General features: G+C 44.9%; 1 protein-coding gene across 2 annotated transcripts in view; it reads left to right on the top strand.

Annotated features, from left to right (window-relative positions):
- The window catches only part of LOC143781270 (5-beta-cholestane-3-alpha,7-alpha-diol 12-alpha-hydroxylase-like), a 30,269-nt gene extending 17,119 nt beyond the window's left edge, over nucleotides 1–13,150 (top strand). For both annotated transcript variants that reach the window (XM_077267771.1, XM_077267772.1), the window contains exon 2: nucleotides 11,029–13,150. In XM_077267771.1, the coding sequence (XP_077123886.1) occupies nucleotides 11,029–12,572 (1,544 nt within the window). In that variant the 3' untranslated portion in view covers nucleotides 12,573–13,150. The remainder of the gene's footprint in view (nucleotides 1–11,028) is intronic.
- The last annotated feature ends 7,500 nt before the right edge of the window (nucleotides 13,151–20,650 follow it).

The following is a 20,650-nucleotide window of genomic DNA, read 5'->3' on the forward strand; positions in this document are numbered from 1 at the left end:
CACCCCTGGTATTTGTACATTCTGGTGGCACTATGAGTGCACTGTATTGCAGTATTATTAGGGCACTATAGGACAGTATACAGGACGGTATATTCAGGCATTAATCGTCCCTGGTATTTGTACATTCTGGTGGCACTATGAGTGCACTGTATGATAGTATTATTAGGGCACTAAAGGACAGTATTCAGGACGGTATATTCAGGCATTAGTCACCCCTGGTATTTGTATATTCTGGTGGCACTATGAGTGCACTGTATGACGGTATTATTAGGGCACTATAGGACAGTATACAGGACGGTATATTCAGGCATTAGTCACCCCTGGTATTTGTACATTCTGGTGGCACTATGAGTGCACTGTATTGCAGTATTATTAGGGCACTATAGGACAGTATACAGGACGGTATATTCAGGCATTAATCGTCCCTGGTATTTGTACATTCTGGTGGCACTATGAGTGCACTGTATTGCAGTATTATTAGGGCACTATAGGACAGTGTACAGGACGGTATATTCAGGCATTATTCGTCCCTGGTATTTGTACATTCTGGTGAGACTATGAGTGCACTGTATTGCAGTATTATTAGGGCACTATAGGACAGTGTACAGGACGGTATATTCAGGCATTAGTCACCCCTGGTATTTGTATATTCTGGTGGCACTATGAGTGCACTGTATGGCGGTATTATTAGGGCACTATAGGACAGTATACAGGACGGTATATTCAGGCATTAGTCACCTCTGGTATTTGCACATTCTGGTGAGACTATGAGTGCACTGTATTGCAGTATTATTAGGGCACTATAGGACAGTATACAGGACGGTATATTCAGGCATTAGTCACCCCTGGTATTTGCACATTCTGGTGGCACTATGAGTGCACTGTATGGCGGTATTATTAGGGCACTATAGGACAGTGTACAGGACGGTATATTCAGGCATTAGTCACCCCTGGTATTTGCACATTCTGGTGGCACTATGAGTGCACTGTATGGCAGTATTATTAGGTCACTATAGGACAGTGTACAGGACGGTATATTCAGGCATTAGTCACCCCTGGTATTTGCACATTCTGGTGGCACTATGAGTGCACTGTATGACGGTATTATTAGGGCACTATAGGACAGTATACAGGACGGTATATTCAGGCATTAGTCACCTCTGGTATTTGCACATTCTGGTGAGACTATGAGTGCAGTGTATGGCAGTATTATTAGGGCACTATAGGACAGTGTACAGGACGGTATATTCAGGCATTAGTCACCCCTGGTATTTGTACATTCTGGTGTCACTATGAGCGCACTGTATGATAGTATTATTAGGGCACTAAAGGACAGTATTCAGGACGGTATATTCAGGCATTAGTCACCTCTGGTATTTGCACATTCTGGTGGCACTATGAGTGCACTGTATGGCGGTATTATTAGGGCACTAAAGGACAGTACTCAGGACGGTATATTCAGGCATTAGTCACCCCTGGTATTTGTACATTCTGGTGTCACTATGAGCGCACTGTATGGCAGTATTATTAGGGCACTATAGGACAGTATTCAGGACGGTATATTCAGGCATTAGTCACCCCTGGTATTTGTACATTCTGGTGTCACTATGAGCGCACTGTATGGCAGTATTATTAGGGCACTATAGGACAGTATACAGGACGGTATATTCAGGCATTAGTCACCCCTGGTATTTGCACATTCTGGTGGCACTATGAGTGCACTGTATGGCGGTATTATTAGGGCACTATAGGACAGTGTACAGGACGGTATATTCAGGCATTAGTCACCCCTGGTATTTGCACATTCTGGTGGCACTATGAGTGCACTGTATGGCAGTATTATTAGGTCACTATAGGACAGTGTACAGGACGGTATATTCAGGCATTAGTCACCCCTGGTATTTGCACATTCTGGTGGCACTATGAGTGCACTGTATGACGGTATTATTAGGGCACTATAGGACAGTATACAGGACGGTATATTCAGGCATTAGTCACCTCTGGTATTTGCACATTCTGGTGAGACTATGAGTGCAGTGTATGGCAGTATTATTAGGGCACTATAGGACAGTGTACAGGACGGTATATTCAGGCATTAGTCACCCCTGGTATTTGTACATTCTGGTGTCACTATGAGCGCACTGTATGATAGTATTATTAGGGCACTAAAGGACAGTATTCAGGACGGTATATTCAGGCATTAGTCACCTCTGGTATTTGCACATTCTGGTGGCACTATGAGTGCACTGTATGGCGGTATTATTAGGGCACTAAAGGACAGTACTCAGGACGGTATATTCAGGCATTAGTCACCCCTGGTATTTGTACATTCTGGTGTCACTATGAGCGCACTGTATGGCAGTATTATTAGGGCACTATAGGACAGTATTCAGGACGGTATATTCAGGCATTAGTCACCCCTGGTATTTGTACATTCTGGTGTCACTATGAGCGCACTGTATGGCAGTATTATTAGGGCACTAAAGGACAGTACTCAGGACGGTATATTCAGGCATTAGTCACCCCTGGTATTTGTACATTCTGGTGTCACTATGAGCGCACTGTATGGCAGTATTATTAGGGCACTATAGGACAGTATTCAGGACGGTATATTCAGGCATTAGTCACCCCTGGTATTTGTACATTCTGGTGTCACTATGAGCGCACTGTATGGCAGTATTATTAGGGCACTATAGGACAGTATTCAGGACGGTATATTCAGGCATTAGTCACCCCTGGTATTTGTACATTCTGGTGTCACTATGAGCGCACTGTATGGCAGTATTATTAGGGCACTAAAGGACAGTACTCAGGACGGTATATTCAGGCATTAGTCACCCCTGGTATTTGTACATTCTGGTGTCACTATGAGCGCACTGTATGGCAGTATTATTAGGGCACTATAGGACAGTATTCAGGATGGTATATTCAGGCATCAGTCACCCCTGGTATTTGTACATTCTGGTGTCACTATGAGCGCACTGTATGGCAGTATTATTAGGGCACTAAAGGACAGTACTCAGGACGGTATATTCAGGCATTAGTCACCCCTGGTATTTGTACATTCTGGTGTCACTATGAGCGCACTGTATGGCAGTATTATTAGGGCACCACATTTTCAGCCCTATTCTTAGGGGCCATATAGTCCGGTATTGTGTCGGTCTGTTGTGTGCATGGTATGGCAGCACTATGTGTTGTGGTATTTTTCAGGCTCTGTTACATATCGTCATTGTGGTGTCATACTGAAGTCCGGGTGGTATAACGCAGACCCTCTATAGCGGGATTGTGTGGGCACTGTCTGGTGACATGGTATTGTACGGCTCTGTGCCACCTGCTGACTTGGGGGGGTTTTCTCTGGTATTTGGGTAGTTTACTGTGTGGCACGGTCTGGTGGTGTTATTTGTTGGCAGCCTGACAATTCTGGGGTCTCTATGGGAAAGTCTGGATTCCAGGAGCCATTGTGGGGGAGCAGATCCTGCGCTCCGTGTACAGCAGGCGACTTCTTTCCTAAGACTGAGCTGTTAGGGAAGTGCTCTGTTTACTGGCAGAGACAGCGCTCAGGACCTGTCCTCCTTACATCACTGTCAGAGGCCCTCATCCGGCCAGATCACAACTGACCCCGAGTTATGGAGCAGCGAATGGAGGGTCCGGTGTGTGATCCTATACAAAGACTTCTATGTCCAAAAACGCAAAAGGAATCCCTTTATTATGTTCTAGGAGTGATCCCTTTATTATGTTCTAGGAGTGATCCCTTCATTACATTCTAGTAGTGATCCCTTCATTATATTCTAGGAGTGATCCCTTTATTATGTTCTAGGAGTGATCCCTTTATTATGTTCTAGGAGTGATCCCTTCATTACATTCTAGGAGTGATCCCTTTATTGTATTCTAGGAGTGATCCCTTTATTGTATTCTAGGAGTGATCCCTTTATTGTATTCTAGGAGTGATCCCTTTATTATATTCTAGGAGTGATCCCTTTATTATATTCTAGGAGTGATCCCTTTATTATATTCTAGGAGTGATCCCTTCATTATATTCTAGGAGTGATCCCTTTATTATATTCTAGGAGTGATCCCTTCATTACATTCTAGGAGTGATCCCTTTATTGTATTCTAGGAGTGATCCCTTTATTGTATTCTAGGAGTGATCCCTTTATTGTATTCTAGGAGTGATCCCTTTATTATATTCTAGGAGTGATCCCTTCATTATATTCTAGGAGTGATCCCTTCATTATATTCTAGGAGTGATCCCTTTATTATATTCTAGGAGTGATCCCTTTATTATATTCTCGGAGTGATCCCTTTATTATATTCTAGGAGTGATCCCTTCATTATATTCTAGGAGTGATCCCTTTATTATATTCTAGGAGTGATCCCTTCATTATATTCTAGGAGTGATCCCTTTATTATATTCTAGGAGTGATCCCTTTATTATATTCTAGGAGTGATCTCTTTATTATATTCTAGGAGTGATCCCTTTATTATGTTCTTGGAGTGATCCCTTTATTATATTCTAGGAGTGATCCCTTCATTATATTCTAGGAGTGATCCCTTTATTGTATTCTAGGAGTGATCCCTTTATTGTATTCTAGGAGTGATCTCTATATTATTCTAGGAGTGATCCCTTTATTATATTCTCGGAGTGATCCCTTTATTATATTCTAGGAGTGATTCCTTTATTATATTCTGGGAGTGATCCCTTTATTGTATTCTAGGAGTGATTCCTTTATTATATTCTCGGAGTGATCCCTTTATTATATTCTAGGAGTGATTCCTTTATTATATTCTGGGAGTGATCCCTTTATTGTATTCTAGGAGTGATCCCTTTATTATATTCTCGGAGTGATCCCTTTATTATATTCTAGGAGTGATTCCTTTATTATATTCTGGGAGTGATCCCTTTATTGTATTCTAGGAGTGATTCCTTTATTATATTCTCGGAGTGATCCCTTTATTATATTCTAGGAGTGATTCCTTTATTATATTCTGGGAGTGATCCCTTTATTGTATTCTAGGAGTGATCCCTTTATTGTATTCTAGGAGTGATCTCTGTATTATTCTAGGAGTGATCCCTTTATTGTATTCTAGGAGTGATCTCTGTATTATTCTAGGAGTGATCCCTTTATTATATTCTCGGAGTGATCCCTTTATTGTATTCTAGGAGTGATCCCTTTATTATATTCTGGGAGTGATCCCTTTATTGTATTCTAGGAGTGATCCCGTTATTGTATTCTAGGAGTGATCCCTTTATTATATTCTAGCAGTGATCCCTTTATTATATTCTAGGCGTGATCCCTTTATTGTATTCTAGGAGTGATCCCTTTATTGTATTCTAGGAGTGATCCCTTTATTATATTCTAGGAGTGATCCCTTCATTATATTCTAGGAATGATCCCTTTATTATGTTCTAGGAGTGATCCCTTTATTATATTTTCGGAGTGATCCCTTTATTATATTCTAGGAGTGATCCCTTTATTATATTCTAGGAGTGATCCCTTTATTGTATTTTAGGAGTGATCCCTTTATTATGTTCTAGGAGTGATCCCTTTATTATATTTTCGGAGTGATCCCTTTATTATATTCTAGGAGTGATCCCTTTATTATATTCTAGGAGTGATCCCTTTATTATATTCTAGGAGTGATCCCTTTATTATATTCTAGGAGTGATCCCTCTATTATCGTCACGGTTCACACCGTGCTGCCAACACTATGTCACAGATCCCAGCAATATGTCAGGGATCCCGGAGAAGATACCTTTACCATCCCCACCACTCACACCAATTTGTAACGATCCGGGGAGGTTTGGTTGCCCCTGGTTCCTTCTGAAGGGGATTTATCTATATCCCACTTCCCAGTTCAGATTTGGAACTTGCAGCTCTCTGGTGCCCTCCTACCCTCAGGTCAGTCGGGGTACTGCACCTAGGGTAAATAGTCTCCAGAAAGGCTGCCTGTTATGTACTGTCTATTGGGCACTCTACAGCGAGGGCGATATAACTACTCCCCACACAGGCGGGAACAATAATTATCAATGCCACTGGTCGCTGCAAAGATGCCCGATTGCACAGGACAAAGTATGCTGCCACCAGCTCCAATTAATGGGTCTGGAGCCAACCCAAATCAGTAGCGTAATTCACCTCAGAGGACGCACAGTTCATTTATAGAGCAGAGAGGGACAAGCTAGCATATTATATATTTTACTCCAAAAAAGGTAGGCAGTGTTTACAAAGTATAAAAAGATATTATGAAGAAGACAAAATCATGTGTACATTACAATTACAAATAAAAGAAGGATTAAAATTGAAAAGAACACTTACAGGTCATTATGTCATTGCATCGTCATGGCGGCCGTGTGCTGTGGGAGATGGTGGGCATATATACAGATGCATCACCCCTGGCTTACAGCTAGCAGTACCCCGGACAAAAGACACTCCCAGAATGCTGATCTCAGTAAGTTATTCTAGCCCAAAACCCAGGCACTCCCCTTGTGGTGACATCACTTAGAGGCTGACGCCTCCCCTTTACTTAGAATATGAAAACTATTTTTTATGCTTAGCTCGCAGTAGGAATCTCGTATGCGAAATATACGATGAGCAGAATGTGCCCCACATCATGAGGATTCTTTTAAGTGTAAACCCGAAGTAATTACACGAACCGCTGAGAAATCCATGCTTTGCACTCATTGCGTTTAGCTGCTAGCGCTTTCAGTGGGTGATAGATCTACCGATGGACATCCAAAATATATCTCTTATCTCTCTAGCCCAAATCGGTGCTGCTATATATAACTTTAATATAACAAAGGAACTCAGGGTTTCCACCCCAGTTTTGGCTGGTATTAGATGGGAGGAGGGAATGAGTAGTTTGCAGCTAAGCCATAAAACTCCAGTGATTCGAGTGAGGGTTTTGAATTACACACATACAAGCAGCAGTCAGAGAGAGAGAAGAGGGGGGGTCGGAATGGCCCGCAGCGTGTCTTGTAAAGTTAGGTAGATACTCAAACATGGCATATTCACATTATCATGACAATTATATTCTAGGAGTGATCCCTTTATTAGATTCTAGGAGTGACCCTTTTATTACATTCTAGGAGTGATGTCTTTATTATATTCTAGAAGTGATCTCTTTATTATATTCTTGGGGTGATCTCTTTATTACGGCGACGGCGACAACCGTGGCACACGCTGCAAACACGTTTCCTGCAGCGGTGCTCCAGGTGCGCCGAACGTCTGTGGAGAAAATCTAATCTGCCCGAAGATTTCATCCATTATAAGTTCATGTTAAAAACATACAACTCTGCCCTTCACCTCTCCAAACAAACCTATTTCAACACCCTCATCACCTCGCTGTCCAATAACCCTAAACGTCTCTTTGACACTTTCCGGTCCCTACTCAACCCAAGAGAGCAGGCCCCAACCACAGATCTCCACGCTGACGATCTGGCCAATTACTTCAAAGAAAAAATTGACCACATTCGACAGGAAATCATTTCCCAATCTCTTCATACCAAGCACTGTCCTCCCTCCCCCACTGCATCTAGTTCACTCTCTGACTTCGAACCAGTTACAGAAGAAGAAGTAAGCAGGCTCCTTGCATCTTCTCGCCCGACCACTTGCACCAGCGACCCCATTCCGTCGCATCTCCTCCAGTCCCTTTCCCCGGCTGTCACCTCTCACCTAACAAAAATATTCAACCTTTCCCTCACTTCCGGTATTTTTCCCTCCTCATTTAAGCATGCCATCATACATCCACTACTTAAAAAGCCCTCCCTCGATCAAAATTGTGCCGCTAATTATAGACCTGTCTCTAATCTTCCCTTCATCTCTAAACTCCTGGAACGCCTGGTCCACTCCCGTCTTACCCGCTATCTCTCAGATAATTCTCTTCTCGACCCTCTTCAATCTGGTTTCCGCTCTTTACACTCTACTGAAACTGCCCTCACTAAAGTCTCTAATGACCTACTAACAGCTAAATCTAATGGTCACTATTCCATGCTAATTCTCTTGGATCTCTCCGCAGCATTCGACACTGTGGATCATCAGCTCCTCCTCACTATGCTCCGCTCCATCGGCCTCAAGGACACCGTTCTCTCTTGGTTCTCCTCCTATCTCTCTGGCCGATCCTTCACTGTTTGTTTTGCTGGTTCCTCCTCCTCTCACCTTCCCCTTATTGTTGGGGTTCCTCAAGGATCAGTCCTAGGCCCCCTCCTCTTCTCTTTGTATACTGCCCCTATTGGACAAACAATCAGTAGATTTGGTTTCCAGTACCATCTCTATGCTGACGACACCCAATTATATACCTCTTCTCCTGTTATCACGCCGACCTTTTTAGAAAACACCAGTGATTGTCTTACCGCTGTCTCTAACATCATGTCCTCCCTCTATCTGAAACTGAACCTGTCAAAAACTGAACTCCTCGTGTTCTCTCCCTCTACAAACCTACCTTTGCCCGACATTGCCATCTCTGTGTGCGGTTCCACCATTACTCCAAAGCAACATGCCCGCTGCCTTGGAGTCATCCTTGATTCCGAGCTTTCATTCACCCCCCACATCCGATCACTGGCTCGCTCTTCTTATCTGCATCTCAAAAACATTTCCAGAATTCGCCCTTTTCTTACTTTCGACTCTGCAAAAACTCTTACTGTCTCACTTATTCATTCTCGTCTGGACTATTGTAACTCTCTACTAATCAGCCCCCCTCTTACCAAACTCTCCCCGCTCCAATCTGTCCTGAATGCTGCTGCCAGGATCATATTCCTCACCAACCGTTACACCGATGCCTCTACCCTGTGCCAGTCATTACACTGGCTACCCATCCGCTCCAGAATCCAGTACAAAACTACTACCCTCATCCACAAAGCACTCCATGGCTCAGCACCACCCTACATCTCCTCTCTGGTCTCAGTCTACCAACCTACCCGTGCCCTCCGCTCTGCTAATGACCTCAGGTTAGCATCCTCAATAATCAGAACCTCCCACTCCCGTCTCCAAGACTTTACACGTGCGGCGCCGATTCTTTGGAATGCACTACCTAGGTTAATACAATTAATCCCCAATCCCCACAGTTTTAAGCGTGCCCTAAAAACTCATTTGTTCAGATTGGCCTACCGCCTCAACGCATTAACCTAATTATCCCTGTGTGGCCTATTAATAAAAAAACAACAACATAATCACGTTCCTCCATCATGTTCTCATACACTTTATGCAGTTAATAGCCTCTGTGTCTGTACTGCTACACACTTAGGCTGTTAACTGGTTCATGCAGCTTTACATGAACACCCGAGCCTTACACTATGGCTGGTCCAAATATCTAAAGCAATTGTTACCATCCACCTCTCGTGTCTCCCCTTTTCCTCATAGATTGTAAGCTTGCGAGCAGGGCCCTCATTCCTACTGGTATCTGTTTTGAACTGTGATTTCTGTTATGCTGTAATGTCTATTGTCTGTATAAGTCCCCTCTATAAGTTGTAAAGCGCTGCGGAATATGTTGGCGCTATATAAATAAAATTATTATTATTATTATTATTATTACATATTAGAAGCGATCCCTTTCTTTTATGCTAGGAGTGATCCCTTTATTATATTTTAAGAGTGATCCCTTTATTATATTCTAGGAGTGATCTCTTTATTATATTCTGGGAGTGATCTATAATATAGGAATGTGTGCAGTGGGTGGATGGGGTAGGGCCAAGGTCATAAAATGAAGGTTTATGTTGCAGATGAAGCATGGTGGAGTGATAGCTCACTGATCTGGAGTCAGTATGGTGAAGGTGGTGGAGCGATGGCTCACTGATCTGGAGTCAGTATGGTGAAGGTGGTGGAGCGATGGCTCAGTGATCTGGATTCAGTATGGTGGAGGTGGTGGAGCGATGGCTTAGTGATCTGGAGTCAGTATGGTGGAGGTGGTGGAGCGATAGCTCAGTGATCTTGAGTCAGTATGGTGAAGATGGTGGAGCGATGGCTCAGTGATCTGGAGTCAGTATGGTGGAGGTGGTGGAGCGATGGCTCAGTGATCTGGAGTCAGTATAGTGGAGGTGGTGAAGCGATGGCTCTGTGATCTGGAGTCATTATGGTGGAGGTGGTGGAGCGATGGCTCAGTGATCTAGTGTCAGTATGATGGAGGTGGTGGAGCGATGGCTCAGTGATCTGGAGTCAGTATGGTGGAAGTGGTGGAGCGATGGCTCAGTGATCTAGTGTCAGTATGATGGAGGTGGTGGAGCGATGGCTCAGTGATCTGGAGTCAGTATGGTGGAAGTGGTGGAGCGATGGCTCAGTGATCTGGAGTCAGTATGGTGGAGGTGGTGGAGCGATGGCTCAGTGATCTAGCGTCAGTATGGTGGAGTGATGGCTGAGGGATCTTTATTCAGTCTGGTGGAGGTGTGACGTGCCCATGTAGGAAGTAATAAATTCAGGTGTTAGATTGAGTCCTATTGTCAAAAAAGTCTTTCTCTAAGGCCGGGGTCACACTTGCGAGTGCAATGCGAGAAACTCGCGCCAATACCAGGCACTGCCGCCAACACTTGGGACTGGAGCGTTCAGCTACATAGAAATACAGAAATACATGCAGCCGCACGCTCTGGTCCCGAGTGCCGAGTATTGATGAGCGAGTTTCTCGCATTACACTCACAAGTGTGACCCCGGCCTAAAGCATGTACTACTGACTGGTAGGATCACTACATCCCATAGGTGTCGATAAAGCCTCTCTGTAGAGAATCTTTACATGTGTGTAGAGCAAGACATGTTTCACAGAAAAAGAGTGACTGCAGCTCTGGAGGTGACTGGAGGATAAGACATGATGAAACAGCAGAATAGTGACTGCAGCTCTGGAGGCGACTGTGACAGGACATATGAACTAGAGAAGTGCATTTGCAGTTTAACTTCTGAGCATTGATCAATCGCTGATCTTCTGAGCATCTTTGATGCTGAATGTATCAGAGAATTTTTAGATACTTCCAGACTCTTATGTTTGCCACTTGGATATTCTGGATCTTTCTTATTGAGCCTCATCCCTACATTGATGTCTTTCTCGTTGCAGTATTGGACATGGCCCTGTTGCTCCCAGTACTCCTGGCCTTGTTGGCTTCGGTTCTTGGAGGTCTCTACATGTTGGGGATGTTCCGGAAGAGAAGACCCAATGAGCCCCCTCTAGATAAAGGCACCATACCTTGGCTGGGATACGCTCTCGATTTCCGAAAAAACACTGCAGGGTTTTTAAAAAATATGCAGAAAAAGCATGGAGATATCTTCACCGTTCAGATCGGAGGCTATTACTTCACCTTCGTCACGGATCCATTATCGTTTGGTCCCATTGTGAAAGAGGCCAGGGCCAGGCTGGACTTTGAGAAGTTTGCTATGGAGTTGGTGGCCAGAGTGTTCGGCTACCATTCTGGAACAAATGATCACAAGTTACTAGAGAAGGCGAGTACGAAGCACCTTATGGGAGATGGTTTAGTGCTCATGACCCAGGCCATGATGGACAACCTTCAGAATTTGATGCTTCATAGCGTTGACTCTGTGGATGGTGAGAAAAAGTGGCAGCAAGATGGACTATTCAACTACAGCTACAACATAGTCTTCCGGGCGGGGTATCTTGCCTTATTTGGGAATGAGTCTGCGAAAAGTCAAGGAAACTCAGAGAAAGCCAAGAAACATGACAGAGACCACTCAGAGGAGTTGTTTGGTGAGTTTAGAAAGTACGATAAACTGTTCCCACGCCTGGCCTATGCCGTACTCCCACCAAAAGACAAGCTGGAGGCCGAGAGACTGAAGAGGCTTTTCTGGAACATGCTGTCTATAAAGAAAACCCTACAGAAAGAAAACATTAGTGGCTGGATTATTGACCAATTCCAGTACCGAGCAGAGAATGGGATGCCAGAATACATGCAGGACAGGTACATGTTCCTGCTTCTTTGGGCATCTCAAGGTAACACTGGACCTGCCTGCTTCTGGCTCCTGCTCTACTTAATGAAGCATCCAGAGGCCATGAAGGCCGTCAGTGAAGAAGTCGATAGAGTTCTGAAGGAAAATGGACAAGAGGTAAAACCAGGAGGTGCTCTGATCAACCTAACCAGAGATATGCTACTGAAGACACCTGTCCTGGATAGTGTCGTAGAAGAGACCTTGAGGCTGACTGCTGCCCCAGTGCTGATCAGAGCCGTTAAGGAGGACATGAACCTCAAAATGTCATCTGGAAAGGAATATGCCATACGTAAAGGAGACCGCGTTGCCCTTTTCCCATACACCGCCGTTCAGATGGATCCAGAAGTTCACCCAGAACCCGAAAAGTTCAAATACAAAAGATTCCTGAATGAAGACGGCACCAAAAAGTCTGAGTTCTTCAAGAATGGGAAGCGGCTGAAGTATTTCACCATGCCTTGGGGGGCCGGCACTACCATATGCCCTGGTCGCTTTTTTGCTGTCAATGAACTGAAGCAGTTTGTCTTTCTGATGCTGAGCTACTTCGAATTTGAACTTGCCAATCCAAAAGAAGAGATTCCAGACATCGATCCGAACCGATGGGGATTTGGCACCATGCAGCCCACCCATGACGTCCCGTTCAAATACCGGTTACGCTACTAGCTCCACAAGAGAAGGTCCAAGTGCAAAAAGAAACCACCTACTGAGGATTCCAGAATACCTGACACCCAGGAGCAGAGGACTCTTCAGGGGACGCCCCGTCCAAAGAAAGGCCTAGTGGGAGAAATGGGATTTTATAATATTTATTTAGTGTTAAGTTTCAGCCATACTTGAGTATACTGCAATTCCTCCATGATGACCCATCCTTCAATTTCTATTACTAGCTGTGGTTACTTGAGATTCTTGTATTGTATATATTGAATCTAAAAGGAACCCTGTTTAGGATGATCTTCTGCTACATCATGGATGGATTGAGTAGATATCTTTAGTAAAGTCTGTGAGCTTGGACTGCCATTTATTCCTAGAACACGGGTCCTCTATGGATGGATATGGTGCGGAGTTCCAGATCACACACTACACTAATGGGATCTTCTCACCTGACCATATGGTATATAAGAAGCATATTTGTGGTGGAGCTCCCCTCTATATAAAGTTGTTCCTTGTTCTCACTTCTCCCATCTCTCCATGAACCACGAGCTGTGATTATAATATTATGTCTAATAAACCTAATTTGGATATAATTTTTGTTTTCTTTATGTTTTGTGGCTGAAGAGGAAGACAGGAATATAGAAGAGACAGAGGGGTCTGGAGAAAGACAGAGGGGTCTGGAAGATGACAGAGGGATCATGGGAAGGAAAATATAGTAGTCTGTTGGAGGACCAAGGACTCTGGAAGGGACAGACTAGTCTGGAGAAGGAAAAAAGAGTCTGGTGGAGGAAGACCAAGGAGAAAGGAGGAAAATGGAGGAGGACAGAATAGTGTGGAGCAGAACAGATGGGTCTGGAGAGGACTGAGGAGTTTGGAGTAGGAGGACAGAGGGGCCTGGAAGAGGTGGCCAGGCGTCTGGATGAGGACAACAGAAGAGGCGAGTGAAAGACAGGTGTCTTGGGAAGAACAGAGTAGTCTGGAGGGGTGCAGAAGAGTCTGGAGAAGACAGTGTGATTTGAAGGAGCCAAAGATAAAAAACAAAGTGAGCAAATACCCTGCAGTAAATAAATAGATAGCAATAGTGCATGAAAATAATATACTGTGCTTAGTTAACATAATTTTGATAAAAAAAAATGTAAAAGCCATCCTACCACATCACGGTGACCATGTTGGGGACAATCCTAACCTCTAGCATGACTAGCATGAAAACCTTACCATATGTCAAATGACGTAAATGTGAATAAGGGCCGAGCATGGCCGAGATCCCGACTAATGGACAACCAGCCTTGGGAAGCTATATAAGTGTAATTTTCACCTTAACCCCTTAGTGACTGAGCCAATTTTGATCTAAGTGACCAGGCTAAATTTTTTAACCCCTTAACGACCGCCGATACGCCTTTTAACGGCGGCAGTTAAGGGTACTTAAACCACAGCGCCGTTAATTAACGGCGCTGTGAAAAAAGAGAATAGCGCCCCCCAGAGTCGGATTTTCTCTGGGGTCTCGGTTGCCGAGGGTAGCCGAGACCCCAGAGAACATGATTCGGGGAGTTTTTACTGACCCCCGGGTTGCGACCGCCGGTAATTAACCGTTTACCGGGGGCCGCAAAAAACAAACAAACCGCGATTTCCCATTTAATTTCTCTGTCCTCCGATGTGATCCGACATCAGAGAACAGAGAAATGGGGTCCCTGAAAGCCCCCACGATACTCACCCGTCTCCCCCGATGCTCCTCGTGGCTCCCGATGGGCGCCGCCATCTTTTTCCAGGTGGTGGGCACATGCGCAGTGCGCCCGCCGGCCGACACTCGGCAGATCTTTGGGGTCTCGGCTGCCGGGGTAGCCGAGACCCCAAAGAACATGATCGGGGTCGGTTTTTACCGACCCCTGTTTTGCGATCGCCGGTAATTAACCGTTTACCGGCGAACGCAAAAACAAAGTGCCGTGTCATTCTCTGTCCTCTGATGTGATCGCACATCAGAGGACAGAGAAATAGGGGGATTTGGGGACCCTGTCATTCTTACCGGTGTCCCTGAGTCCTCCTGCGTCCCCTCCTGGCCGCCGGCTTCTTCCTCTGGGAAGAAAATGGCAGGCGCATGCGCAGAGAGCCCGCCGTGATGTGCCGGCCGGCAGAGGAAGATTCTTCCTCTTGTTTTAGTTTGGTCACTATGAGATCCTATCACAGTCATCATAATAAAAAAAAATAGTAAATAACCCCCCTATCTTTATCACCCCCTTAGTTAGGAAAAAATGATAAAATAAAAAAAAGTATGAATTTCTATTTTCCAATTAGGGTTAGGGTTAGGGCTAGGGTTAGGGCAAGGGTTAGGGTTGGGGCTAAAGTTAGGGTTAGGGTTGGGGCTAAAGTAAGGGTTAGGGCTAGGGCTGGTGCTAAAGTTAGGGTTGGGGCTAAAGTTAGGGTTAGGGTTGGGGTTAAACTTAGGGTTAGGGTTGGGGCTAAAGTTAGGGTTAGGGTTGGGGTTAAACTTAGGGTTAGGGTTGGGGCTAAAGTTAGGGTTGGGGCTAAAGTTAGGGTTAGGGCTAGGGTTGGTGCTAAAGTTAGGGTTAGGGTTGGGGCTAAAGTTAGGGTTAGGGCTAAAGTTAGGGTTGGTGCTAAAGTTAGGGTTAGGGCTAGGGTTAAGGCTAGGGTTGGGGCTAAAGTTAGGGTAAGGGTTGGGGCTAAAGTTAGGGTTGAGATTATGATTAGTTGTGTGTTGGGCTTAGGGATTTGATTAGGGTTAGGGTTGGGATTAGGGTTAGGGGAGTTTTGGCGTTAGGGTTGTGATTAGGGTTATGCCATAGCCCTAATCCCAACCCTAACGCCAAAACACCCCTAACCCTAATCCCAACCCTAACCATAACCGTTATGGTTAGGGTTTTGATTAGGGTTATGGATTGGGTGGAGATTAGCATTAGGGGTGTGTTGGGGTTATGGTTGGAGTTAGAATTGAGGGGTTTCCACTGTTTAGGTACATCAGAGGGTCTCCAAACGCAACAGCCAATTTTGCGTTCAAAAAGTCAATTGGTGCTCCCTCCATTCTGAGCTCTGCCGTGCGCCCAAACAGTGGTTTACCCCCACATATGGGGTATCAGTGTACTCAGGACTGATTGAACAACAACTTTTGGGTCCAGTTTCTCCTGTTACCCATTGCGAAAATAAAAAAAATTGGGGGCTAAAAAATCATTTTTGTGGGGAAAAAAATGATTTTATATTTTCATGGCTCTGCGTCAAACTTCTGTGAAGCACTTGGGAGTTCAAAGTGCTCACCACATATCTAGATAAGTTCCTTGGGGGGTCTAGTTTCCAAAATAGGGTCACTTGTTTAGGTACATCAGGGACTCTGAAAATGCAACATGACACCATTCCATCAAAGTCTGCATTTTAAAACGTCACTACTTCCCTTCCGAGCCCTGATGTGTGCCCAAACAGTTGTCCCCCCACATATGGGGTATCAGCGTACTCGGAACAAATTGGACAACAAATTTTGGGGTCCAATTTCTCCTGTTACCCTTGGGAAAATAAAAAATTGGGGGATAAAAACATCATTTTTGTGGAAAAAAATATATATATATTTTCACGACTCTGCATTATAAACTTCTGTAAAGCACTTGGGCATTCAAAGTGCTCACCACACATCTAGATAAGTTCCATGGGGGGGGTCTAGTTTCGAAAATGGGGTCACTTGTGGGGGGTTTCTACTTTTTAGGTACATCAGGGGCTCTGCAAACGCAACATGACGCCCGCAGACCATTCCATCAAAGTCTGCATTTTAAAACATCACTACTTCCCTTCCGAGCCCCTATGTGTGCCCAAACAGTGGTCTCCCCCCACATATGTGGTATCATCGTACTCAGGACAAACTGGACAACAAATTTTGGGGTCCAATTTCTCCTGTTACCCTTGAGAAAATAACAAATTGCGAGCTAAAAAATCATTTTTGAGGAAAAAAAAGGATTTTTTTATTTTCATGGCTCTGCATTATAAAGTTCTGTGAAGCACTTGGGCATTCAAAGTGCTCACCACACATCTAGATAAATTCCTTGGGGGGCCTAGTTTCCAAAATGGGGTCACTTGTGAGGGGTTTCCACTGTTTAGGCACATCAGGGGCTCTCCAAACGCGACATGGCATCCGATCTCAATTCCAGCCAATTCTGCATTGAAAAAGTCAAACGGAACTCCTTCTCTTCCAAGCTCTGCCATGCGCTCAAACTGTGGTTTACCCCCACATATGGGGTATGGCGTACTCAGGACAAATTGCACATCTTTTGGGGTCTAATTTCTCCTGTTACCCTTGTGAAAATAAAGATTTTGGGGCGAAAAGATAATTTTTGTAGAAAAAATATGATTTTTTATTTTCAAGGCTCTACGTTATAAACGTCTGTGAAGCACCTGAGGGTTTAAAGTGCTCACCACACATCTATACAAGTTCCTTAAAGGGTTTAGTTTCCAAAATGGTGTCATTTGTGGGGGTTTCTACTGTTTAGGCACATCAGGGGCTCTCCAAACGCGACATGGCGTCCGATCTCAATTCCAGCCAATTCTGCATTGAAAGTGTCAAATGGTGCTCCTTCTCTTCCAAGCTCTGCCGTGCGCCCAAACAGCGGTTTACCCCCACATATGGGGTATCATCGTACTCAGGAGAAATTGCACAACAAATTTTGTGGTTCATTTTCTCTTTTTACCCTTGTGAAAATAAAAAAAATTGGTTCTGAAGTAAAATGTTTGCAAAAGAAAGTTAAATGTTCATTTTTTCCTTCCACATTGTTAAAGTTGCTGTGAAGCACGTCAAGGGTTAATAAACTTCTTGAATGTGGTTTTGAGCACCTTGAGGGGTGTAGTTTTTAGAATGGTGTCAAGTTTGGGTATTTTCTGTCATGTACACCCCTCAAAGTGACTTTAAATGTGAGATGGTCCCTAAAAAAAATGGTTTTGTACATTTTGTTGGAAAAATTAGAAATCGCTGGTCAACTTTTAACCCTTATAACTTCCTAACAAAAAAAAAATGTTGTTTCCAAAATTGTGCTGATGTAAAGCAGATGTAACGGGGTCTACCGTGCTGAAGTACCTCTTTCAGTACCACCCCGTGTTTCAGGAGGTCCACTCTGCTTTGGCTGGAGTCTGAATGAAGGACGCTGGCTGGAATTCCTTGGTTACATGGGCGCATATAAAATATCACTGCTTCTCCACGTATTTCCAGTGTGACAACACTTTACTCACGGGACACAGAATATATATATATCACACAGATACAGAGGGCAGGCCAATTGAAAAGCGGCAGGCCAGACATACATTACAATAGCCGCAGGTGGCCAGAGCCTGCCAATATTTACTGTGGGAATTACAAAGGTGAGGGAGGTCAGAAGGGGGATATCTTGTCCCCTCTGCCCAGGGGCGCAGCCTGTGGGCTGATGCATCAGCGAAATGCATCTCACATGGAACCTATTATACATACATATAACTGCACAACATATTCTGGGTGCTGGGGGGTTCCCTAACACGGCTCCCCTTTTCAGCGACGGGATTGGCATGCACAGTCTGATCCTTAACAGATCGGTTTGGGGATGACCGAAGTTTATGGGGTTGGTACAAGTTCTGTTTGTCGACTTAGTTCATCGGCGTTACCATTTTGTTTGCCGGGTAAGTAGTGGATGGTGAAGTCCAGAGGTTGTAGGGCTAAACTCCACCGCAGTAATCTGGCGTTGTCTCCAGAGACCCGATTAAGCCAGACTAGGGGATTATGGTCCGTTAGGAGGGAAAACTGTCGTCCATACAAATATGGTTGCAACTTTTTGAGTGCCCATACTACCGCCAGGCACTCCTTCTCGATGGCCGCATAGCTTACTTCACGGGGCAGTAGTTTCCGACTCAGGTAAGCTACCTGGTGTTCTTGGCCGTCCGGCCTGACTTGGCTCAGTACTGCCCCCAATCCAAACATAGAAGCGTCTGTGTGAACAAGGAAACGCTTAGTTGGATCGGGTGCGGCCAATACAGGGGTATTGGTGAGGGTGTCTGTTATGACCTGGTGGTTAAGAGGCCACACTGATATGACCTGGTGGCTAAAACGCAACATGGAACGAGCTCTGAGAAGGTGGTATCTCTACTGACCGCAGTCCCTAATCCTAACAACAACACTAATAATAGCCGTGGGATGTTCCTGACTCTCCCTAGACACCTCTTCACAGCCTAAGAACTAACTACCCCTAAAGAAGGAAATAGAAAGCTATCTTGCCTCAGAGAAAACCCCAAAAGGAAAGACAGCCCCCGACAAATATTGACTGTGAGTGGAGAGGGAAATGACGTACACAGAAATGAAATCAGATTTCAGCAAAGGAGGCCAATACTAAACTTGATAGACAGAGAGAAAAGGATACTGTGCGGTCAGTATTAAAAACTACAAAATCCACGCAGAGTTTACAAAAATGAACTCCACACCGACTCACGGTGTGGAGGGGCAAATCTGCTTTCCCAGAGCTTCCAGCTAGCCTGAATATTACATAATGACAAGCTGGACAAAAAGAGACATATTTGCAAAGCAATAGAGTCCAAGCAAATGGACAAACAAGAACTAGCAAAAACTTATCTTTTGCTGACAAGGACAGGCCATATGAGAAATCCAAGGAGAGAACCTAATCCAACCAAGAACATTGACAGCTGGCATGAACTAAAGCCCAGAGCAGGTTTAAATAACAAACCCAGGCAAGGCGATTAGTGAAGGCAGCTGCTACAGCTACCTAAAGGAGAAGCAGTTCCACTTGAAACCACCAGAGGGAGCCCAAGGGCAGAACTCACAAAAATACCATTAGCAACCACAGGAGGGAGCTCCAGAACGGAATTCACAACAGTACCCCCCCCTTGAGGAGGGGTCACCGAACCCTCACCAGAGCTCCCAGGCCGAACAGGACGAGCCAAATGGAAAGCACGAACCAAATCAGCAGCATGAACATCGGAGGCAACAACCCAAGAATTATCCTCATGGCCATAACCCTTCCACTTGACCAGATACTGAAGCTTCCGCCTCGAAAAACGAGAATCCAAAATCTTCTCCACCACATATTCTAATTCCCCCTCAACCAACACCGGAGCAGGAGGATCAACGGAGGGAACCGTAGGTACCACATATCTCCGCAACAAGGATCTATGGAACACTGTTATGACCCCAGTGGACAGGGTCTCAGAGGAACGTGTAAGTCTGCAAGATACAAAAATCCAGCTCATAGGGCTGTGGTAACTGGGTTGACCAAATAGCTACTCCTAACACCAACACTAGAAGTAGCCGGGGATCATGCCTACGGTGATCGCTAGATGACTCGCGCCAGCCGGAGAATCTAACTACCCCTAGGAGAAGAAAACAAAGACCTCTCTTGCCTCCAGAGAAAGGGACCCCAAAGCAAGATACAAGCCCCCCACAAATAATAACGGTGAGGTAAGAGGAAATGACAAACACAGAAATGAACCAGGTTCAGCAAAGAGGCCAGCTTACTAATAGCAGAATAAAGCAAGATAACTTATCTGGTCAACAAAAACCCTATAAAAATCCACGCTGGAGATTCAAGAACCCCCGAACCGTCTAACGGTCCGGGGGGAGAACACCAGCCCCCTAGAGCTTCCAGCAAAGGTATGGATACAGATAGGAACAAGCTGGACAAAAATACCAAACAAAACAAAAGCAAAAAGCAAAGAAGCAGACTTAGCTTGAAAAACAGGAACCAGGATCAGAGGACAAGAGCACAACAGATTAGCTCTGATTTCAACGATGCCAGGCATTGAACTGAAGGTCCAGGGAGCTTATATAGCAACGCCCCTGAACTAACGGCCCAGGTGAGGATATAGGATAAGACAGACGCTCCAGAGTCAAATCACTAATGACCACTAGAGGGAGCAAAAAGCAAAATCACAACAGTACCCCCCCCTTAGTGAGGGGTCACCGAACCCTCACCACGACCACCAGGGCGATCAGGATGAGCGGCGTGAAAGGCACGAACTAAATCGGCCGCATGAACATCAGAGGCGACCACCCAGGAATTATCTTCCTGACCATAGCCCTTCCACTTGACCAGGTACTGAAGCCTCCGCCTGGAGAGACGAGAATCCAAGAT

Source organism: Ranitomeya variabilis, chromosome 6 (genome assembly GCF_051348905.1).
Source record: "Ranitomeya variabilis isolate aRanVar5 chromosome 6, aRanVar5.hap1, whole genome shotgun sequence".
NCBI lineage: Eukaryota > Metazoa > Chordata > Amphibia > Anura > Dendrobatidae > Ranitomeya > Ranitomeya variabilis.